General features: G+C 45.4%; 1 protein-coding gene across 1 annotated transcript in view; it reads left to right on the plus strand.

Moving 5' to 3' along the window:
• THSD4 (thrombospondin type 1 domain containing 4) overlaps nucleotides 1-22,749 on the plus strand; it is a gene marked incomplete at its 5' end in the record, with an annotated part of 479,102 nt that overhangs the window by 37,907 nt on the left and 418,446 nt on the right. The window contains one exon of the mRNA XM_084240624.1: nucleotides 13,887-14,248. Within this exon, the coding sequence (XP_084096750.1) occupies nucleotides 13,887-14,248 (362 nt within the window). The remainder of the gene's footprint in view (nucleotides 1-13,886; nucleotides 14,249-22,749) is intronic.

A 22,749-nucleotide genomic window follows, 5' to 3' on the forward strand; every position in this document is an offset into this window, starting at 1 on the left:
GGCCAGAGGCACAGGGAGAGGGGTGTGAGAGGATGTACCAGAGACAGAGTGGGGAGCAGAACAGGCAGACTGACTGAAATACCCTGCTGAGGGGAGCAGCGGGCGAGGCAGGAGAGGTCTGCTGCGCCATGTGGGTCAGTTCCCTGGCTGGGGATCAAACTCATGCTGCAGACAGCTTCATAGTGCTGAGACTTAACCCCTCATGCCACGAGGGAGACCCTGTGAAGATCATTTCTTAAGGCAGCCACCTCTTGGCTACTTTTCTTTCTTCTCAGTCATTTTTGGGTGCACCAGCGCTTTTGGGTGACGGCCAAATATAGTGACGGCTTTTCTTTTTTTTTTTTTCCTTAAAAAAACAGTATTTTTTTTAGAAAGATTTTTTTTTTAAGATTTATTTATTTATTTATACAAGCACTGGGTACAGTCAGAAGCACGGGAGTCAGAGTCACCAGAGCCAGAGCAGGGAGCAGAACAGACAGACTGACGAAATTCACTGCTGGAGGGAGCAGCAGGTGCGGCAGGAGAGGTCTGCACGCCATGTGGGACCCTCACCAGGTGGCCGGGGAGCAGCCGGGGATCAAACCGGTGCTGCAGAGGCCGCGGGCAGCTTCGCAACCCAGCACTCAACCGCTGCGCCACTAGGGAGGCCCAGTGACGGCTTTTCAAAAATCTCCCTCCAATGTCTCAGAAGAATGTGAACATGTACACACCCCCATATACATATACAGCCTTCTGGGGAGCCCAGAGTGGCCGACTGAAGGCTCAGATTTTCCTTGATGTTTACTGTCTTTAAATACTGACGGAAGTGTGACATTCTGTCCCGAAACATATGTGGGTATTCTGGATAATCCAATTAACAATTTAATAGTTGATTCATTTTCTCCACTCTGGTGAGCAAAGATTTTTGAAAAATTTTGAATCCATAAAAGTAGAGAAATTGAGATACTATGTGGGGTACTAATCTCCAAAGACCCTGTTCTGTCCAAGTCCACGTTCCCCTTTAGCCATATTGCATCCTTTGTGGCCCAACTCACAATAACTCATTAACAATAGGTAGAGTGGTAAATAGTAGTGAATCTTTCTTTTGTTTAGTAGCTTTTAAAATTTTTCTATATAGGCCCTTCAAAATAGTAGATAGATGACTTAAAACAAATTCATTTACAAAAGGCAAAAAACAATGCAAATGATGATCCATTGTGTTCAGATTCAAGAGAGTATAATCAGTTGTTGAAACTTTAACAAAATTAAATATATCCTACAATCACACTGAACAATGTCTAGTTTCATTAATCATATATCACATTAATGTTACTACTTTGAATTGTTTCAGTGTTCAGTTTCATACTTAACTGTCACACATAAATAAGCATGAGAAATACATAACTGGTTTTGATTCACAACCTGGAGTATAAGAAATATAAAAACAGAGATTATAAAGTAATATTGTGATGTGTGCTCAAAATGTTGTGGCAGCTTAAAGGACAGAGCAACTACCCTTGCCTGGGGAGCTGGGTTGTTTGTAAAGAGAGTATAATATTTGTAGGCCTTGAAGGATGAGCAGGAACTTGTCAGGGAAGTGAGGCTGAAGTGAGAGATGGCTTTGAGGCCAGTGATCTGAGCTATATGAGGCATAGCATGGTGCAAAATGCTTGGTGTGGGTGAGAGAAGTAAAGGATAGAGAAGTTCTGGCCAAAAAGTCTGCAGGGCTAGTGGAGGCCAAAAATTGAAAGATCTTGTGAGTCAGCCTGAAGGGTTAGGTTCTTCCTGGGGGCAGCATGGAGCTCAGGGAGGTCAAGAAACATGGGGCTTGGATGATGTGGTAATTTTTAAGAGTATAATTCTGGAAGTGGGGGAGATTCAATAGACAAAGCCCAGGTAAGAACATACACCAGTGAGGCCTTAACCCAATTATGGACCCTGAGGATGGAGAAAAAGTAAGAGAGACATTTCTGAGCTGACAGGATTTTGTGTCCAGTGGGAGATGGAATGGGGAATAGAACCACTTCTGGATGAACCAGAAGATGAAGCAGGTATTGAGGCTTGGGTTAGGTGACGTATTGAGTATGACAAGCCCGTGCAGCCTCTTGGTGGGTATGTCTGGTTGGTTATTGGAAATATAAATCTGCTACTTGAATGACAGTTTGGGGTTACCCACTAATAAAGGAGACATCAACATGAAAATCAGGGCCTCCCTGGTGGCGCAGCAGTTGAGCGCTGGGCTGCGAAGCTGCCTGCAGCCTCTGCAGTGCCGGTTCGATCCCTGGCCACCGGGCGAGGGTCCCACATGGCGCGCAGACCTCTCCTGCCACCCGCTGCTCCCCTCAGCAGTGTACTTCGTCAGTCTGCCTGTTCTGCTCTCCGCTCTGGCTCTGGTGAATTCTCTCACCCTCCCGCGCTTCTGACTGTACCCAGTGCTTGTATAAATAAATAAATACATCTTAAAAAAAAAAACACACATGAAAATTATTGCACTTGCTGCAGTATTTCCCTATAAGAAGGTTTGTATAAGATTGGAATATCAAGAGCCTGAGGAACAGATGGAAGAGCACAGCCAGCAGATAATAGAGCTAGGTAGACCAAAGAGGAGAAGATATCTAGAAGTTTTGGAAGAAAACCAAAACAGTGTGATGTTCTGGACTCACCGAGAAAGTTTCGACAAGTCAGAGGCAGCCAAGAAAGAGCACATTCTTTGAAGAGATAAGAAAACTGTCATTTGAGTTGCCAACCTCTTGTCACCTAGGCATATGGAGCATGGAAAACAGTGGAGGGATCATAGATCACCAGCCAAGTGGTTTAGCAGCCACGGCTTGAGCTGGTATAGGAAGAGGAGGTGTTTGACATTTCACCAAGAAAATGGACAGGAAACCAAGCAGTCCATTGACTTGGGCATCAAGTCATTCATTTGTCCATGTACCCTCTCATCCATGCATCAAATATTCCCTGCAGGTCTGCCAGGTGACAGACACTCTATGAAGTGCTGTTAGAGAGTTGATGCAACATTAAGATAAATAAGACATAATCCCCGCCTTGGGGAGTTCACAGTGTTGTTGGGGAGACGATTGTGCACACAGATAATTATAGTACCAGGTGGAGAGGGATGTGCATAATGGCCTGGAGCATGGCAGAGAGACCATTCGACCTGGCTTGGAAAGGTCTTTGGCACTGAGTAGGAGTTGGTAGGAATAAGAGAAGGCAAGAAGGGAGAGACCACTGGAGCTGGGAGCACAGCAGGGTGAAGGCAGGAGGCAGGGCAGGGCAGTAGTAAGCATTAGGGGGTGGGGGAGAGCAGAGAAAGGGTTGTATCTGGAAAGGGAGGGTGAGGCGTCATCTTTTAGATTATGAGACACTTCAGATGTCACAGCAAAAGGGAGTTTGGATCTCATTTTTTGGATGAGTGATTATTTAGGAAACATTGGTAAGCCAGGGTGTAATACAGTATGGCTAGATTTCAAGAAAATCTCTTTGGTGGCTGTGCGAGATCTGAGTGAGCAAGGGAAAGACTGACACAGGGAATCCAAGTAGGATTCCAGCTCAATCCATTTTCTGCCTCCATTATGCAAAGTATTTCTCGAGCCCCTTCTCTGCTCAGTGCTGGATGCTGCCAAGTTCAAGGGAAATGTTTTTGCATTGCCTGTCTTGCAGGAGCCTACTGATCCTGCTTTCTGGAGAGCACCCAGATGCAGATAGTCAAATCACCAGGCAGCTCTGGTGGAATTTCTCTGCTGGAGGTTGCTTTTCCCCAAGTCAACCTCTGGATCCAGAAACCGGCACTCTAATGCGTGAATTACCCTTTATTTTGACTGTCTTGTTTGGCTTGGGTTGCAGATAGGCAATTGCTATTGAGAGCATGAGGTCAAATGGACTAACCACCGAACAGAAGAACACACCCAGGCATTGCACACTCAGACATCCGTTTCTGTTTCCTGAGTAACTGCACAGCAACACAGGGTGGATCGGTACCCAGGCACATGCTCTGTATTATTTTCTAGTTATAACCAAGTAAGATTTCCATGTGGCTGGTGATGAAACAGTCAGGTCCATTTCAGAAAGGGGAGTGTTTCCGATTATGTAGATCACATTCCAAATATTTACCTCATTCCATCGTTCTTTTGGCTGGGTCCTGCCTTTGAATATTGTGGAAATGCAGCTGGGCTTCCTTTGTGCTGATTTAGGGAAGATCTTTAAGGTTTAAGCCTGCTCTTTGCTGGTAGTCAGCAGCCCTGGGCACAACCTGTGGGATTGCCTCTCTCTGTTGTGGTATTTGAAGCAAATCAATACATGGCAAAGAATGCAAGTGCTCTTCCAGGAAAAATCAGAGCCTGTTAGCCCTGGAAGAGACCATATCTCTCATCAAGTTCAACCCGCTTGCTTTACTAATATGAACTGAGGTCCAGACCCGCACATTGCCCCAGATCACAAAGTGAGCAGCGGCAGGTTTGGGATTGGAACATGGAAACAAGCACAGCTTCCCAAAAGTCTCTTTTTTCCTCGTATTTCATCTGTCTACAATCCCTGTCACTGCTATACTTCTTTTATTAAAAGTGTATTTCAAATGGAGTCTACTCAGCATGGATCCTAGCTTAGGAAAGTATTGTTTCGAATGTTTTCTTATATCAGATGATAAACTCTAAATTAGCCTCCACTTGAATGGCAGAAGTAGAAGGAGAAGACCATAAAGAACAGAATCTGAGGGTAATAAGATGTGTGACTAGAGCATTTTGGTATGAGGAGTAGCCATGTGTGGTAGAGGTCCAAAGCCTGCAGGGTAAGCTCAGTTGAGTCTCACCTAGAGGTATGCAGTGGCCAATGAATGTCAAACCACTGAGAAGTTTGTTTCTTGGGGCCCACTCCCAAGGTTCTTATTCACTAGGTTTAGGAACCAGGGGTCTGCATTCTGAGGTAGTACAGATGTAAAGTTGTGTTGCAGGTGCCTTGTGGGCTAGGAGTGGGAAGCACAGGTATGTATGCTGTGCTTTGGGGCCTGGGTCCAAGTATATACTCAATACCACATACATGCAAGACGATGGTAGAGCTTGATATATCTGAGATCATTTATCCTAAAGACTTGCTAACTGGGGGCCTCCCCTGGTGGCACAGTGGTTGAGCGCTGGGCTGCGAACCTGCCCTCAGCCTCTGCAGCGCCGGTTTGATCCCCTGCCACCTGCGAGGGTCCCACATGGCGTACAGACCTCTCCTGCTGCGCCCGCTGCTCCCCTCAGCAGTGTATTTCATCAAGTCTGCCTGTTCTGTTCCCCGCTCTGGCTATGGTGAATTCTCTCACCCTCCCATGCTTCTGACTGTACCCAGTGTTGGTATAAATAAATAAAGTAAATCTTAAAAAAAAAAAAAAGACTTGCTAACTGGGAAGTTACAGGAATTGAGAGAGAGCTTAGGATCTGGCAAATAGGTCTGGAATTTGCAGGGCAACCTACAAACTCACACCTGGCTAGCTTTTGAGTGGCTGTGGTCAGTAATTTTTCCCCTCTACATGGTTCATGCTTTTGCTAGAGCTTAGTCTTTCTCCCTTCACATTTCTCTGTCTCTCCCGAAACCGACATTCACTCTTTCTCCTTTGCTGTGGTTTTATGTGAATGAATCCTTAAACTGTTCCTGAAAAGCAATTATGGAGTTCATTTATAAATAAATTTCCATGTCAGGGATTCTGATGCAATGTCAAGGATGAGCCTCTTTCATATTTGTGAGGCTCTGTCTGACATCCATCTTTGCCATTGCAAAGGTAAGATTGGAGGCCTTGGCGGTATGTTGTGTCAGAGTCAAGATAATTGATTAAGATGTAAGATTAAATTTGTGTCTCGGAGAAAACCATCATGGAGCCCTTCATTTAGGTCTGCATTGAGTCTAGAGCTTCTTTATCAAGTTGTCCTGCCTCCAGGTTCCTGCACAGGGTCTCAGGTAACAAACGTCCTCTCTGAGCTGCCCCTGTAAACTTCCTGCTTTCATTTGCTCTTGGCTTTCCAAAACTTTGAGCTCTGGGCTCAAACTCCAAGGTGTATTTTTGTAATGTTTACTTTAGGGTGTTGACTTGGTTATGTGGCTAAAACCAAATCTACATTTTCCAGTCTCCTCTAGAATAAGACTTTAAAATTTCAGACTTTGCATGTGACTCCTTTTCTATGAAGAACAGATGGTGGATTTAATTTTGTAGAAAGAAAATTAGAAGCCAGTGAAATCTTACATGATTTCACATTAGTACTGAAACCAAATACATCGAAAACATTTAGAGCTGTTCCTAGTTATGGATTTTTCCTGGTGGCGATGAAAAATTCCCGGGGCTTTCTGTGACAGGGACTACCACCAACTCTTGGTTTCCTCCGTGTCTCCCACCTCCCACAATCTGTTCTGAATCTTTCCCCATTTAATCTACTTATTTTTATTTATTGGGCAAGCAATATTGTAACCGTGACTGAACTTCTTTAAAATTACCAGAAAACTTATTCTGGGTCCAGCTTCAGTAACAGATCGTATGTTTTCATTTTTCCATGTCTCCTTCCAGGCGCTGTTCAGATGCCTACACAATCTTTACATTATTATAATCATGGTATAGTTACAGGTTTGTATTGGCATTTTTAACTTAATACTGCATTACAAAACTATTTCCATATTGCTCTGTTCATGATGGTGATATTTCATTCAGTCACTAAGTCCTAATTTATTTGATTGTTCTCCTATTTTAGTCGTACATGTTCATCCCCTTAAAAATGATTATGAGGAAATAAAACACATAATCACTCTGTTTCTCCTTCTCTTCTCTTAGCTCACCTACTGTCTGTCTCTGGGAACCTCCCATTCACTCAGCCCATCTGGTTTCATGGAGACGCAGTTACGCTGATTGTGGTCAATCAACTGTCTCCATCAGAATCCGCCAACCCTGCACCTCCTAAATCCCAAGTTTTCTGCCAGTCCTGACCACTTTGGACATCCCAGGGATGCTTTCTTTCCTCCAAGTCCTGTACCAAAGGCAGACCTGGCCTATTGCACATTACCTTGATGTCTATGTTTTATATGTGTCTTAGTATATTTATAATTATTTGGATATCAACAGAGACTAGCTAGCAACAGAGACTAGCATAAGCAATGTTGAATTTTTTTGGCACTATTCTAGGAGGCAGGTGGGCCTTGACGAAGCATAGAACAATGGGAAGGGTCTGAGAGTATAAACAGCCGAGTCAAGGTAGCAGGCCCTGCCATGAAGAATCTAAGTCATTTTTTGGTCTCTTGGTCACTTTACTGGAGATTCAAATTCCAGGGAGGGAATTGTCCAATTGACCCACTTTGCTTACCATGGCTCCAGCTAGCAGGGCCCCTGAATACCTTCCTGCCTTATTTTATCCAGTGTGCAGGGGTGATTTCCTAAAGGAAGGAAGGAAAGGGGAATGATGCCAGACATACACCTCTTTCCACTGATAGACATTTACACAAACGCCCATCCAACTAATCCCTTAGTGTTGTTAGTTACAGCACCCAGCTCCAAACCCAGACTCTGGGGGATTTCAGTTCTCCCCTAGTTCTGCTGCAGCCTCTTATTTTGCATGACCTGAGTTGAGTTAAATAGGGGCTTGATGACCCTCAATCTTCTGCTTTCCCAAATGCCTTCCTTTCTTCTGGCTCCCTGGATCATGCCCCAGAGTGACTATTAGGAAGGCATCATAGTATCAGACATTCTTTCTTAAATGAGGAAGGGGATTTTAGAAAGTCTTGAGGATTTTATCCCAAATACATGTCTCCATTGACATAGCCTCATCTCGGGCAAGACCTTGTCATCTCTGTGGGAAGCGGCATGACTGGGTATGTGTACTTTGAAGAAGCTTCTCCCTTAATTCTGTTATCTCACCCCTACACCCCCCTGCCCCATTTTCTAAACTCTCCAGTGGAATGGGCAGAGATTGATTGGTTGGAAGTGTTGGATCTGCCTCTGATACACTGAAAAACAGGATTGGTGATGAAGTTCTCCCGATGAAGTGACAGAATGGAGGCCCCACTGAGTGACTGGTAGTGTGTTCGATGCTTTATTTCGTTATTTCAGTTCATCTACCCAACAACACAGTCATGTTCGATTATTTTGTCTCTTACATGTATTTCTGAAGCTCATGCTTCATCTACCAGTGCAGTTTGTATCTCAGTGACCACATCTGCAAAATGGAAATAAAAATCCTTGAAATGAGTCTTGTGATTCATTGGGCTTGTGTGAAAAAGAGTTCAGGCAGTTAAGGGGTATTTTTACTCTCCTGAATTGCCCCTTCATTTTGAAATTCTCCATTCTGCCTCTCCCCTTACCTTTTCTCTAGAAAGCAGAAGTCATTCACTATGAACCATCATCCACTCCTTCCAGATGAAGCTATGCTGTCCATAATGGAAGATCTCTTGGGTTCATGTTTGCTTAGTTTTTCTGATTATTTAAATAACTTTATCCTAACTTTTTTTTAAGACCTATCAGTCTATGGGTATGAGGTCATTTGAAAACAATTGCTGAAAGATTAGTGACCTTCAGTTCATCTGTGAACACTGGAGAATTTAACCGCCCAAGGTCACTCCAGATACCACGAGAAATCTCAAAGGAGGTGTCCTGTGTGCATGAGCTATCATGGATTTCGCTAAGTCTGTGATTCACCCTCTTTAAATTTTATATTTTCATCTGTAAAGTGAGGCTAATAATAGTATTTTCATGTGGCTGTTTTGTAGATAGACTAATATAAGGCAGCACTTTCTTGATCCATATTCTATCATAAATAAGCAATGGTGTTATTAATGTCATTTGTTAAGCATCTTCTGGCCTGCCAGCTGCTCCCAGCTGTTGATGTGACTCAAGGATGGGAAAGGCTAGTGGGACAATAAGCCAGTTATAAGAAGGTGGTGGGTGCTTTTTTGCATGCTACCTGATTTGGCATAGAAAGATTTTCTAGTTGGGCTCTTATCATTGCCAGGGTTAGAGAACTTCTCATATTGGGTTGAATCATATGAAATTGCATCTTTGTATATCAGAGATGGTCAAGAATTAGCAATTGCTTTTTTCAACCAAATGTTTAAAAATACCTGAAAATGGGTTTATTCTCTCAGTATTGTTCTACTTCTTGAGTTTTTTTTCTTTATTAATTAATATGTTATGGAGAACATCTACTTTAACATATAATTCTACCTCATTCTAACAAATTTTATTCCACTGTTTGGACAAATTAGGTTTTGTTTAACCAAGCTCTGATTGCTGGACACTTAGGTTATTTCTAGATGTTTTTTTGATTTTGTTCTTACAAGAAATGATGCAATGAAGGCCTTTATATATACAACTTTATGAACTAGTTTAGATATATCTATAGGGTGAAAGTAGGTAAGCAGGGCTACAAGATATGTGCATTTAAAATTTTGATAGTTCCAAAGAAGTTACTCCAGTTTAGTCCCAATAGCAGTGAACATTCTTGCCATAGCAGTATTATCAACCTTTATAATCTTTACCATTCTAATGGATATAACATGGCATTCTGCTTGTTTTATTTTGCATTTTTTATTACATGTGATGTTGAACAGTTTTCATATATTGCATATGTTTTTTTCCTGATGTATTGGCCATCTTGGGCTGCTGTAACAAAATACTACAGACTGGGTGGCTAAACAACAGCAATTTATTTGTCACAGGCATGGGGGCTGGGAAGTTCAAGATCAGATTTGATTCCTTGGGGATGACTCTCTTTCTGGCTTGCAGATGGCTGGTTTCTCTGTGTCTTCAATAGAGAGAGCTCTGGTCCTGTGTTTCCTTCTTCTAAAGATACTAATCCCATCACAGGGTCCCACTCCCATGACCTCATCTAAAACTGATTAACTCCTAAAGGCCCCATATCCAAACATCAGCATATTGGGAGTTAGGCTTCAACTAGGAATATTGAGACAACCACATGCCTTTTTATCATCTACACACTCCCTGTTCATGCCCTTCATCCTTATTTCTTTTGTGTTGTTTGTCTTTTTCTTATTTTGCTAGAACTCTTACATGTGAGGAAATCAAGCAGTTTAGGTGTAAGGTAGCCATGCCTCGGTTTTCTGCCTTTGTGTTTATATGGCAGGTGTGTGTTGGGGAAGAGGCAGCGTGTGTACGTTACAGACTCTGTATTTCCTTTATTTGTTTGTTTTTGTTTCCTGCCATGATTTATTTTTTGGTTTTGCTCTTGGTCACTGACTAACAGTGGTCTCATTCGTTAGTGCTAATTTTAGGAATATGTCTATGTATGTCTCAGAACACTTCAGTTTTTCCATTCTGTCACACAGAAAACTTCTTGACTGTCAGAGAACAAGCAGGGAGGGGGCTCTTTAGGAACTTTGGGAAGGGGTGGAGGAAGATTGGAAGGTTGATTTAGCTAGAAGGCTAACATCCAAAGCCCTCCTTCTTTCATTTTTCTCTGGCTTGTCTTTTTTCTTCCTTTCTCTTTCTCTGTTTTTCTTCCCCTTCCTACCTTTTTGATTCTCTGTCTTTATTTTTTCTCTTTGTTTCTGGCTAGGCACTATTAGTACACAATCTTGGAGAATGTGGTTAGGTTCCCACCATGGGGACTAAGATGGAATTTCAAGTCACTCACCATAATTCAACTATAAATTAGAGAATTCTTATGAATAGAATATGTTGGAATGTGGTTTCATGTTTTCTTCCCCCAGGGATCCTGCCCAATTGGCAATAGGAAACTAAATTAAGGGTGGGATTAGTTTTAGGAAGTAGATTTTTAGTATAGCTGCGTGTCTAATTCAAATATTATAGACAGTGCCTTTGTTATCTACGTTAATGAGAAATCAGGACGTAGTTAGTAACTGAAACCCCCAAATGTGTCAGAAACATGCTTCTGCCTTTGTTTATTTATCCTAATTATCTTTCTACTAGAACTATCAAAGTGGATTTATTTTTACTCATTTTACATTTCTATTTTCTACCCATAGCATAGGCAGGGAGGCAACATGCTGTGGGGGGCAGAGGGGACCAACCCTAGAGTGGGAGTCTGCAGGATTCAGTTTTCCCCCTGTCTGTGACCCTCACAAGCCTGTGGGAAGTCATGCAGTCTCTTGGGGCCTCAGTTTTCCTCCCTGTTAAAGGGATGAAATAACACCAGCCTCCCACGATGGCTGAAGGGCCGTGCAAAGCGTCACTTGGAGCCAGAGTCCCTATGCCACAGAGCCCGTGCAGAGAGTCTGTCCTTACTCCCCTGTGCATTTTGGGCAGTGCCAGACAGAGGGGACTGGCAAGTGCCAGCCCACTTTCCTTCCTGGTCCCAGAAGTCCTAATACGCTGTATTGGCTCTAGGACTGTGGTAACAAATGACCACACACACTTGGTGGCTTAAAACAGCAGAGATGTGTATTCCCTCACAATTCTGAAGGCCAGAAGTTTAAAGTCAAGGTGTCACCAGGACCACACCCCTTCCGAGGAAAGACTTCTTCCTTGCTTCTTTCAAGATGTGATGGCCCCCAGCATCCCCCTTGCATGTGATCACTCCTCTCTCTGCCTCAGTGGCCATGTGGTCTTCTCTGCCGTGTCTCTGTTCTCTATTTTGTGTCTTATAAGGACATTTGTCATTGGAAAACCCAGGGTGAATGCATCTCAAGATCCTTAATGACATCTGCAAAGAATGTTTTTCCAAATAGGGTCACAGTCACTAGTTCTGGGCATTTGGGCATGCACATATCTTTTTGGGTGAGCCACTATTCAACCCACTACACACGCTTTAGGTATTATTTTACATATGCAGACTGTGTCTTGAGTAGGTAATTATTTACAAACACCTCCATTGAGTCCACCATCAGTTTGATAGTAACAAATCAGGACATGTAAGGGAGAAGAAGAAAGAACGAAAGCTTGTTTTTTGTGTTTTGTTCTATGTTATAAGCAGGCACAGAACTTTCTTTCTTGGGTCCCCAATTTAGTAGCAATGGACTGAGTGTATTTGCGAGCCCCACCCTGCTACTCCTCTCATGGCTCCCAACAGTCACCCAGAAAATTCCTCCTCACGTCGTTCTGGCCCTTGCTGACCTCTGTCTCCCAATGACTTTATCCTGTGTGGCCTCTGATCTCTCGCCTTGGCTGTCTGAACACCGCTTGTATAGACTGGCTGTCTGACTCACCTCTGGGCTAAGTTCTCCAGGTTGTTGCTTATTTGCTCCTTGGGTTGCCTCAGCTGTCTTCCTCACCTGCTAGGGTTACTCCTTGAACTCTCAGAAGTCCAACAAACTGTAACCGTCATCCAGAGACCACTCTACACTGTGATGGAGTTGCAGGAGGGTGGCCCCTGATCTAAGCCCCATGGCATCAGAGTGACTGAGTACCTGGCAGCAAGGACTCTCTACCTCAGAGCTGAGACTCCCTTGTAGTGACCACAGGGCTGGCTCTCACAGTGGCTAACACTGACTGAGCCTTTATAGAAGGCACATTAGGTGGGTTTCCTCATCAAGTCTTCACAGCTACCCTCTGAGGTAATCTTAGCTCCACCTCTCACTTCCATGCAGTGTGAAGGCATTCAACCTTCCTAGGTTTGTTCCACAAAAAAAGGAAGATAATTCCTGACTGTCTCACTGCTCCAGGGGACTGTAGAGACAGAGGAAGAGCCCTCCTGTGAAAGATCTTTGAGTTCTTGGGCCAAACAAATGTCAAAAACCCAGGTAATCTGGGGACATTTTTTCACTTCAGGTGTAAGCCCAAGATTCATTGAAAAACCCACATGGAAGGAAAGGTATACTGTACAGTGTGTCACGGATTAGGATGAACATTCCAGGAAGATTCAGAGGGTCAAGAATAGCTGTCTGCTGGCTAGAGAGTGGGGAGTTCCAGAGCGTGCAGATATGGGGAGGTGGGCAGACCTGAGTTCAGACCCTGCTGCAGTGAGGCGGGGCACACATCTCAGTTTCCTGTCAGTCAGGTGAGAATGGTGGTAGCCAGGGCTGCCATGAGGCTAGAAATTACCAGTGTTTTCTATCCAAATAATTACAGCTATTCCCCCAACTCTGGCAACTCCTCACCCCATGCTGCACCCACCCAGCCAGGGTTGCCTGTGCCCAAGGAGCAGCCCCCAGTCTTGTACTCGCTGCATCGTGTACTTCTCTTCTGCTAGGTTCAGCCCATTTGTGTGGACTTGGGATGCTGTCCTTCCCACCCTGGGGACCTAGCTGAGTGCTGGTGAACAGCTGGTACTCAGTGCAGTCTGCATACTGAGGAACACAGTGTGCCACCTACTCTGAGCCGGGTACCTGCATAGTAGGTTTCTGTGAAATGACCAGTTAGTTGAACAAGAGTATAGAATCACCCTCTGGCAAGAACTTTAGAATTTTCTGACATTGTTCACCTCTTCTGATTCACTGTGGAAGCAGGAAAAAATCGCTAAAGCTATAATCATATATTTAGTGCTATGCACATGGATGACCTGATTTTAATGTTCTTACAGCCCTATGAGGGAGGGAGGTTCCATCCTTCTGTAGCAGCCAGTTGAGGTTGAGAGGTTCTGAAACTTCCCCTTCACACTGATGGAAGTGGTGGCTGACCCTGGGCACTTGGCTCCAGAGCAGGGCCTTTCCTGGAGGAGGCCAGGGGCACAGGGCCTTTCCGGGGCACCATGGGAGCTGTCCAAGGTCAGGCACCCGAACCAGAATGGTAAATGACTTTCGTGGACCTTAGGCATACTTGCCATTGTGTGTCCCTTCTTCCGATAAAAAACCAGATAAATTTATGAATATTGATAAAAAGACAAACCTAGCCCAGACTGAACTATATCGTTTTGTTCAGATTTTAAAACGGGCCCTGCGTTTATTTGTGTGTAACGGATCAGCTCTTCAGGTCAGCCAACGCCTCTGAGGGCGATGCGGGAGCGAGGGTTCGAGTCCCCTAACCTGCTCTGTCTCCGCAGGTCCCGCAGCGGATGACCACGGCTGACAGCGCCCGGGAGGACAGCGGCGGTGGCGCCCCGGGCGTGTGGGGCTCCTGGGGCCCCTGGTCCGCCTGCTCGCGCAGCTGCAGCGGCGGCGTGATGGAGCAAACGCGGCCCTGCCTGCCCGGCTCATACCGCGCGCGCGGGGGGCGGCGGCCGGGAGCCCCCGCGCGCGCCTTCGCGGGCCACGTGGTGTCGGCGGTGCGCACCTCGGTGCCCCTGCACCGCAGCCGCGACGAGCCGCGCGCCCCCGTCAGCTTCAACGCCAGCCGCCAGGGCCCGCTCCTGCGGGGCAGCAGGCACCCGCCTGCCCGGGGCCGCGAACCCACGGCGGAGAGAAGGTAGGCGCCCTCCCGGCCCCGCCCGCCCGCGCGCTCAGGGTCCTGCTTTGTCTCTGCCCGCCACTGCGCACCGGAGCGGTGGGAGCGGTGCGTGGAGTCTGCTGCCTGGGGAATTCTTGGCTCCACCTGTTTCCTTTCATCTTCAGACTTGCTTTGCAGCCAGTTAGAGCATGGAGGCCACGCCTTCCCTACGCCAAGGTTCTGGATAGGCTGCAAAGTGAAATTGATTCTAAGAAAGCCCTTAAGCGTCCACCTTAGGGAGACCCTGTGGAGGAGTGCGCGATGGGAGGAAGATCCTGTGGGAAGAGGACGCGATGGGAGGCAGACCTGGGTGCCAGCGCTCCTCTGGGCAGGGCGAAAGGGAGATCCCTGGCTCAGACTGTGCCCGGGAGGCTCTGCCCTGAGGACTGGCGAGACAAGGAGTCTTCTAATCCAAGGACTGGTTAGAAGTTTCCAATCTCTGGACCAGTTGAACGTTTGGAGTCTTAGTTGCTCCCAGGCTGCAAGTGTCAGCACTCTATGAACTTTTCGAGAAAGGGCTTAAGGTATGTTATCTACTTTCATCCCAAACACAAACCTATAACGTTAGTCCCCTTACCTGAAATGCTTATGACCAAAGCATTTTAGAATGCAGAACTATTCAGATTTTAGAATGGTAATTCAAGGCATGTTGCACCTATTAATGGCATTTCTTCATTGATATGGGGAAGTGTTCCGTAATCAAGCACGTTACTTTTTCTTCAGCAAAAGATATGAATGTTCTCATCAAGTAGCATGAAAGACCATAAATAGCTTTGTGTTTATTAAGTTTAGGTTTGTTACTCAATGATTTTCACAGCAGACTGACAAACTTGAAAAGGAAAGATGAAATCTTGATTTTCAAAGCTCTAGGGTCAGGATTGCAGATATATAATAGCTAAGCTTGATTGGGTGCCTCTTCTATACCAGGGACTGTTTGCCACTTTACATGGACAACACTGTGATGCTAATAGCACCCCCATTTTAGATCTGAAGAAACAGTGGCCCAGAGAAGTAACTTTCCCAAGATCATACAGCTAAGGTGTGTGAAGAGTTAGAATTAGAACCCCGTCTATCATGACTTGAAGGACCTGATGAAATAGATATTCAAAGAGGACTCTGGGGCCCTTAGAGGTTAAAGTTCTGCCTAGAGCCCTAGAGCTCTGGAAAAACCAAGATTTGACTCTAGTTGCTCCAGGTGTTGCGACTTCCAGTCCCTTGGAGCACCCAGGGATTTCTCTTCTAGTCTCAGTGGTTGAGAACCTAGAAGAGCTGCCCAGGGAACAGGCCCTTGTTGGCCCCAGGTCTGAGCTGCAGGCATTCTGGCCCATTTGTTTTGGCAGCAGGGATTTTTTTTTTTTCCCTTCTAATTTATTGACAAGAGGCCAGTTACTGTTTACTATGAAGTTCCTACAACTTTTTGTCATGCTCTTGTAATTTGACAGTTGCAGATGAAACAATCCAAATATTAGCCTGGGAGGCCTGTGCTGCCGACAAATGTCATGCTCTTCCTGACGACAAAAATCACATTTGCTTATATTTGTCAGTCATTAGGATCTTGCATAGTATACATGACCCCTGAAGAAATGTCAGCGTGTTCTCCGGATGGCTGTCTGCTCTACTCTCTGCTTCAAGATTGAGGCAAAGGCTGTGAGGGCTTCAATGTTTAAGAAACTTTTGGGTTGTTATGCAAAGCAACTGAAAACTTAATTAGAGCCAGATAACAAATATAACAAAACCATCCAACCTTCCAATAAATATTTATTAAGCATCTACTATGTTGTAAGGCCCTGGGGGAGATACAAAGGTGAATAAGAACCAGGTGGTGGGATCTCAAGGCTTTTACTGAGAGGCTAGAGCAGATGTTGGCACACTTACTGTTTTTTGTTTTTATTTTAAGCATTAGAATCCTTTGTACTAAACCAGGCTTAGATGGAGTCTCAGTTCGTGACTCAGGCAGACGCTGAGCTGCTCTGGTTAAAGCCTCAGAGGCATCATTATACAGACCTGAGGTTTCCTTCTAATGGAGCAGTGGTTGGGAAGCTTGGAAGACCTTTAGACTTCTCTGCCCATCTTTTAGGAATCTTGACAATCTAGTCACATCTCAAACCAACATTAGAATCTCAAGGGGTTGTGTTCACACTTTATATAATTCCAGTATATCAAGGTTGGGGAGCCTCGGTTTAGAAGTACCTGTTTGGAACCTCAAGGTTCCATGGATAGGAATTTGGGAATCGAATCTCATCTAAACAAACTTTCTGAATTTGAGAGCACACATCTGAATCACTGGCAGTGGGGCAGGAGGCTTGTTAGAAGTAGAGCTACCACCTCCCACTATCCTCCTGTCTAACCAGCATTCTGTTTTGTAAGGGTGTGGTGAGGTCTCGGTAGCTTTATTTTATTACTTTCCTATCTTTTATCTATTTATTTATTTATTTAGATTTTTATTGATGTAACATTGCAGTATAACTTGCAAGTGGCAGGTGTGAATCATTAAAAATCACTTTGTGTGGGCCTCCCCGGTGGCACAGCGGTTGAGCGCTGGGTTGCGAAGCTGCCCGCAGCCTCTGAGGCGCCGGTTCGATCCCCGGCTGCTCCCCGGCCACCAGAGCCCACATGGCGCGCAGACCTCTCCTGCCGCCCGCTGCTCCCCTCAGCAGTGTACTTCAGTCCTTCTGCCTGCTCTGCTCCCCGCTCTGGCTCTGGTGAATTCTCTCACCCTCCTGCACTTCTGACTGTACCCAGTGCTTGTATAAACAAAACAAACGATAAATAAATAAAAACACATGCCTCTTTATAAAAAAAAAAAATCACTTTGTGTATATACTACATAAAGTCGACCCATAAAAGTCAAATTCCATCCATCACCACACAGTTGATCCCTGTTACCTGATTGCCTCACCCCACTTTCCTTTCTGGTAACCACTAATTTGTCCTTATAGGCTAAAAGTTTATTTTTGTTTTATTTAGTTCATCCTTTTGTTTGGTTTCTCTACCACATGGAAGTAAAATCATACGGTGTTTGTCTTTCTCCATCTGACTGATTTCATTAAGCTCAATATCCTCTAGGTGCTTACATTCTGTTGCAAATGGCAACAACACAGCTTGTGTGTATCCCGGGGTGTGTGGATGCTGCATCTTCCTTATCTGTTCATCTGGCACGGGCACTTAGATTGTCTCCTAGGTATCTTCATTTTATATAATTCTGATGTCCTCCAGGCTCTGAGAACCACTTCTGTAGGAGGTTAGGAAGGGCATGCATGGAAATGCCATCCTTACAAGGCAATATGATGAAAGAGTAAATGGCAGTGACAGTGACTGAGAGGCTAGAGCAGATTGAGGGGCATGTCCGTTATACATCACGACATCAATAGCTCACACACCCTGTGAGGCAGATAGATTAATTCACATTTTATAGATGAGAAAGCTGAAACTCAGAGGGATGAAGAGACTTCTTCAAAAGCACCCACTTCAGAAACAACAGAAACAGAATTCAAAGTGGGTCAGGTAGAGTCTAATGTTAAGGTTCTATTCATGGAAAGGGGTGTTTTTGAAAGCCAAGCTGCTGACTTCCAGCAGGTGTGGTCAGAAAAGATGCTTAGAGGTTGGACAACTTGAGCCACGTCTAGAAAGGTGGATGGGATTTGGAAGCCAAGGCTTACCATAAACTGCATCAGTGCTAAGCTCTTTTATTCAGGGAATCTTCTTTGCATCTAGTTCTAGGCACTGGTGGCGGGTGGGGAGGAATCAAAAACACTAGAAGCCACAATCCCTCTCCTTGGGAGCCTGATGTGGGGTGGTGGATGAGTGGCAAAACTATGAAACATTGCGCATGCTGGAAGACAGTAAAGATATGCCCAGCATTTAAGAAGGCGGGGGATGGATCATTTGTGGGATGGATCATTTGGCAAAGGCTCACAGAGCAGAATTTGAACCCAACCTTGATGAATAAATAGAATTTACTTAGCTAGAATTTACCTAGGAATTTCTTGAGTCCACTTGCTTTCCTAGCAGGCCTTTGTCTCATTAGAACATACACATACACAGCAAGTCATACTTTGAAAAGCCTTAGAAATAGGGCCTCCCTGGTGGCGTAGCAGTTGAGCGTTAGGCTGTGAAGCTGCCTGCAGCCTCTGCAGCGCCAGTTCGATCCCTGGCTGCTGGCGAGGGTCCCATATGGCATGACAGACCTCTCCTGCCATGCCCACTGTTCCCCTCAGCAGTGTATTTTGTAAGTCTGCCTGTTCTTCTCCCCGCTCTGGCTCTGGTGAATTCTCTCACCCTCCTGTGCTTCTGACTGTACCCAGTGCTTGTATAAATAAATAAATAAATAAATCTTTTTTAAAAAATTAAAAAAAAAAAAAGCCTTAGAAATAATGGCAGCATTTGTTGGCACTTTCCCAAAGATCCTGAGCTTAGGAAAGTTACTTAACTTCTCTTGAGTCTTAGGGTTCTGCTTTCAAATGAGAGTAATAATAATTCTCATCTCATGGGATTGTTGGGTGATTAAATGAAATAATATGTTTCTATTGCTTGTCTCCCTATGGGTGCTTAATCAATTGTACCTGTAACTCCCACTATGGGCTTAAAGGCTGGGTGTTAGTGTGTTACAGTTCCAGCTTGAACTCTGGTTCTGGACAATCAGGTGGAGAACTAGAGCCACCTGGAAGCCAGGGAGCCAGGAATTTAGTCCAGGAAGGCAGGGTTTGGGGCTGCACAACTTGCCCTTTCTTGATGTGGCCTGTCTTACCCTGGGAATTAGTTAGGACTTGGCAGCCTGGGTAGCCATGGCCTGTGTGGACTGAGGGTGGGTGGAGGTCAGCCTACAGGTCTTAGCCAACAGACTCCATAAAAGTATTCCAGCAAGTCCTCCCTCACTCCATGCCCAAGGCTGTGTCTTGTGGTGGTGGTGGTGGGAGTGGGGGGGGGGGGGATGAGGAGAGAGAGAGTGAGTGAGTGAGTGTGCACACACTCACGAGCATGTAGTGACTCCTGTGGTGCATGCAGCAACTTATACCTGTGAAACTGAAGATGATCATCAAGAGGAGAATCTTCCCCCTCAGTTTCTGGAATTGGGTACCTGCAGACTGGAAGAAGGTGGAAGGAGCCCCTGTTTGTGCAGCAGTTCACTTTTATTAACCAAACCAAATGGATGTCTTCCCATTCCCAAAATGTCCAGTAAAAAGGGTAGCCAGAGAGAGCCCTGCTGCCCAGCATCCAAGTCCATAACCATCCGGAAACCTGTTCTAATTGTCTCCTGGCCGGGTTAACTCAGCTTCCACAAACCAGATGTGAGAACAGTGTCAGCGCTTTTAAGGGTGAATTCAGATAGACTTTCCACTCTAGTGGTGAAAAATAAAAATAAAGAGCCTGCCACCAGCCAGGACTTCTTCAGGGCGTGCTTCCTTACACTCGCCTGCACCCGCCAGTTATCCTGATGGTCACACATGTGAGTCAGCTGGAATTTAGGGAATGAGGTGCAGGATGGCCTTAAGTAGAGATTTTCAAGATAGGGAACACTTCCCCCTTCCCCAGCAGGTATAGCAACTTTCCTCTACTGGAGGCACTTGTAAGGAGCCTGGGACATGCAAATCACCACTGTGGAGAGTGTCATATCTGTAAGAAAAGGTTGTAGAAGGTGGGTTTCACAGGCTCTTCTGGACAAATACAGTTAGCATTGTGTTGGAAATCTGGCTGGACCAGGTTTGCCGAGGGTGGGGTAGGGGAAGATGAGCAAACTGATATTTACAAGACCAAGTGCCCAGGGTTCTGTCTCCTAAGAAGAATGCAAAAGTGAAGGGGGAAGAGAGAGGACCAGGGAAGTCAAAGGAAGTGATGAGTGAGCTGCCCTTTGAAGAAAAAATTTTAGCAGCGCCCGCAGTGAAGAGGTCATTCCCCAGAAAGCAAATTGCAAGGGGTGGACACCTGGAAACACGGAGGAGCCTGTCATGTTTTGGAAGCCATAAAAGGTCTGAGGGGGCAGGAGTAAGGCCTGTGATGAGGGTGTCCAGGTGAGACTAGGAAGGTCAGGGCTCCTTTCCAGGGAGGGAGATCAAGCAGTCCTAGGGAGACCAACTGGAAATTTGTTGAGGAAGATAATCCCTGTAATCATGATGACCAGCTCTCTTCTGTTTTAAAGCAAGATGATATGATCAGTCTAGATCTCTCCTTAAATACCCTTGTGATTTTCAAATGTGTGACTACACCAGTCCTAACCTTCCCCCCTCCCCCTATCTCTGTAAATCCCAAGAAGCCAGGGTTAGCTTGTTCTTCTAGTTTTTTAATAGGTGCATTTCCTCCCCATTTAAGCCATTTTAGTGGCTTAAATAGCACAAAATTATCTTTTACAGCCTGGAAGTCAGAAATCTAAATCAAGGTGTTGGCCAACCTGCATTCCTGCTGGCGGCTTCAGGGGAGAATTTGTTTCCTTCCCATTTCCAAATTCTAGAGGCCACCTGTGCTCCCTGTCTCGGGGTCCTTTCCCCAGCACTCCAACCTAATCTCTTGCTTCTGTCATCTTGTCATCTTATCTCCTGCACTAACTCCCATGCTTCTTCTAAGGCCCCACTCGGACAGCTAGGGATAAGCCTGCATCTCAGGATCCTTCATTTAATCACACCTACAAGGACCCTTGGCCACATAAGGGAGCATTCCCAGGTTCTGGGGATTAGGATGTGGACACGTTGGGGTGTGGGCAGCATCAGCTGCAGTCATGCATCACTTGATGGGTTTGGTCAACCACAGACCACAGATCTGACAGTGACCACCACAGGCTCTGCTATCTCGCCTAGGTGTGTGGCACACCGCTGCCCTGGGCTGTGTAATTACACTGCATGATGCTTGCACAACAGTGAAATCACTTAAAGGTGCATTTCTCAGACTGCATCCTCGTCATTGAGGGAGGCATGACTGTGGGGCTTGCATTCTGGGCTTCTTAAGGATATGCAAGTAATAGGACAATTTCTGTGTTAGCAGGAACCACCAGCCACTTCTCACATGTCTGGTTGTTGTCTGCATGGAGGTTTGAAATACTGTGTCCAGAATGATGAACAAGAGAAAGCCTTGTACTCCCTGCCCTGCCCTCAGCTCTTTGTCCGGTATGTGTACTCACCAAGGACAGCAAGGTGATGAAGTTACAGATAAAGATGCCTGAGGCAGTTGGTGCAGAAAAAAGACTGTATTCCAAGTCCACAGTCCAGGGGCTACTTCCCGACTCTCACCAATGCTTTGATCCCGGGCAAGTCACCTCATTTCTCTGGGCCTTAGTTTATACATTTGTGAAATCAAGGGGCCTTATCCCAATCATTAAAGTCAACTGTAGATTAAGACTCCACTGCCGATCTCAATGTCCCCACCCCATCCCACCACCTGGAATCATGGGAACACACAGCTCTCAGACATGTCTTCGAACACATATTGGAAGCATAGGGAGTTCTTCCCTTGGAGAAAGCCTTGCCCTGGACTTCGCTTCTTGCCTCGATGCCCCCACTTGCTGACTGGATGACCTTCAGTGTCACTTAATCTATTTATAAAATATGGGTAATTTTATGTCCTTTGTCTACCACACAGGACCACGAGGTGACAGCTTTAAAACATAAGACATTGTTCAAGACAACATGACTTAATAATTTTATTATCTTTGGATACTTTCTGTAATGTTGGAGTGTGTGTGTGTGTGTGTGTGTTTAAAAGGTTCATTCACTTTGAAACAGGACAGACAGGGTCAGGCCCAGATCACAGACTTTACCTTCCATTTTCTGCCTCCCCAGGGAACTGTCCTAGGCTGTGAGTAGGACTCATTTGTTTTTTTCAGCTCCTCCTTTTCCACCCACTTTCTTGGAGACTATTTGCATTTCATCATTAATAATTGTGGAGTAATATGTTATTTCTGTCCTGGAAAGGGGCCCCTGGAGCCAAATGGGCCCCTTTGTGATGCTGGATGAAAAAATTTGCTGTTAATTAAACTTCTCAAAGCTGCATGCTGTTTTCCGGCCCCTCGGTCCATACCTTAGAAGCCTTGTTACATATGGGGAGGGGGGGGGAGCAGAAACCGCAGGGCAAGGAGAAGGGAAGTCTTTGGTCTCACCTGTACTTTTCTCAAAGCCTCCCCAGGCAGGGCAGTGAGGAGAGAAAGCAGGTCCAGCTGCTGGAAATGCATGCTGAGAGCTTTTGGTGATTTTTGTTTCCTCCTCCAAGGAAAGTTTTGTTTCTTTACCTTCTGAACCAGGATTTCCACTTAGTCCCTGCACTGTTTGACAAGAAAGTTACCTGTTGATGCTAACCTGATAAACGGTGTCTTAATATGCTTTGGTGTCTCAATTAGAAACCTTAGCCTTTTTCAATGAGAGAGTTTGTAACGGAGCTGGGCCGGCTGGTATGTACATATCTGCCTGCAGGTTAGGAAAGATTGGAGTCAGATTTTAAGCTTGAGGTACTCTGATCCCAGACAAGGCTCCAAAGAGCCCTTGTTCATTTTTTGTGGC

The sequence above is a fragment of the Talpa europaea genome (genome assembly GCF_964194135.1).
Source record: "Talpa europaea genome assembly, chromosome: 8".
NCBI lineage: Eukaryota > Metazoa > Chordata > Mammalia > Eulipotyphla > Talpidae > Talpa > Talpa europaea.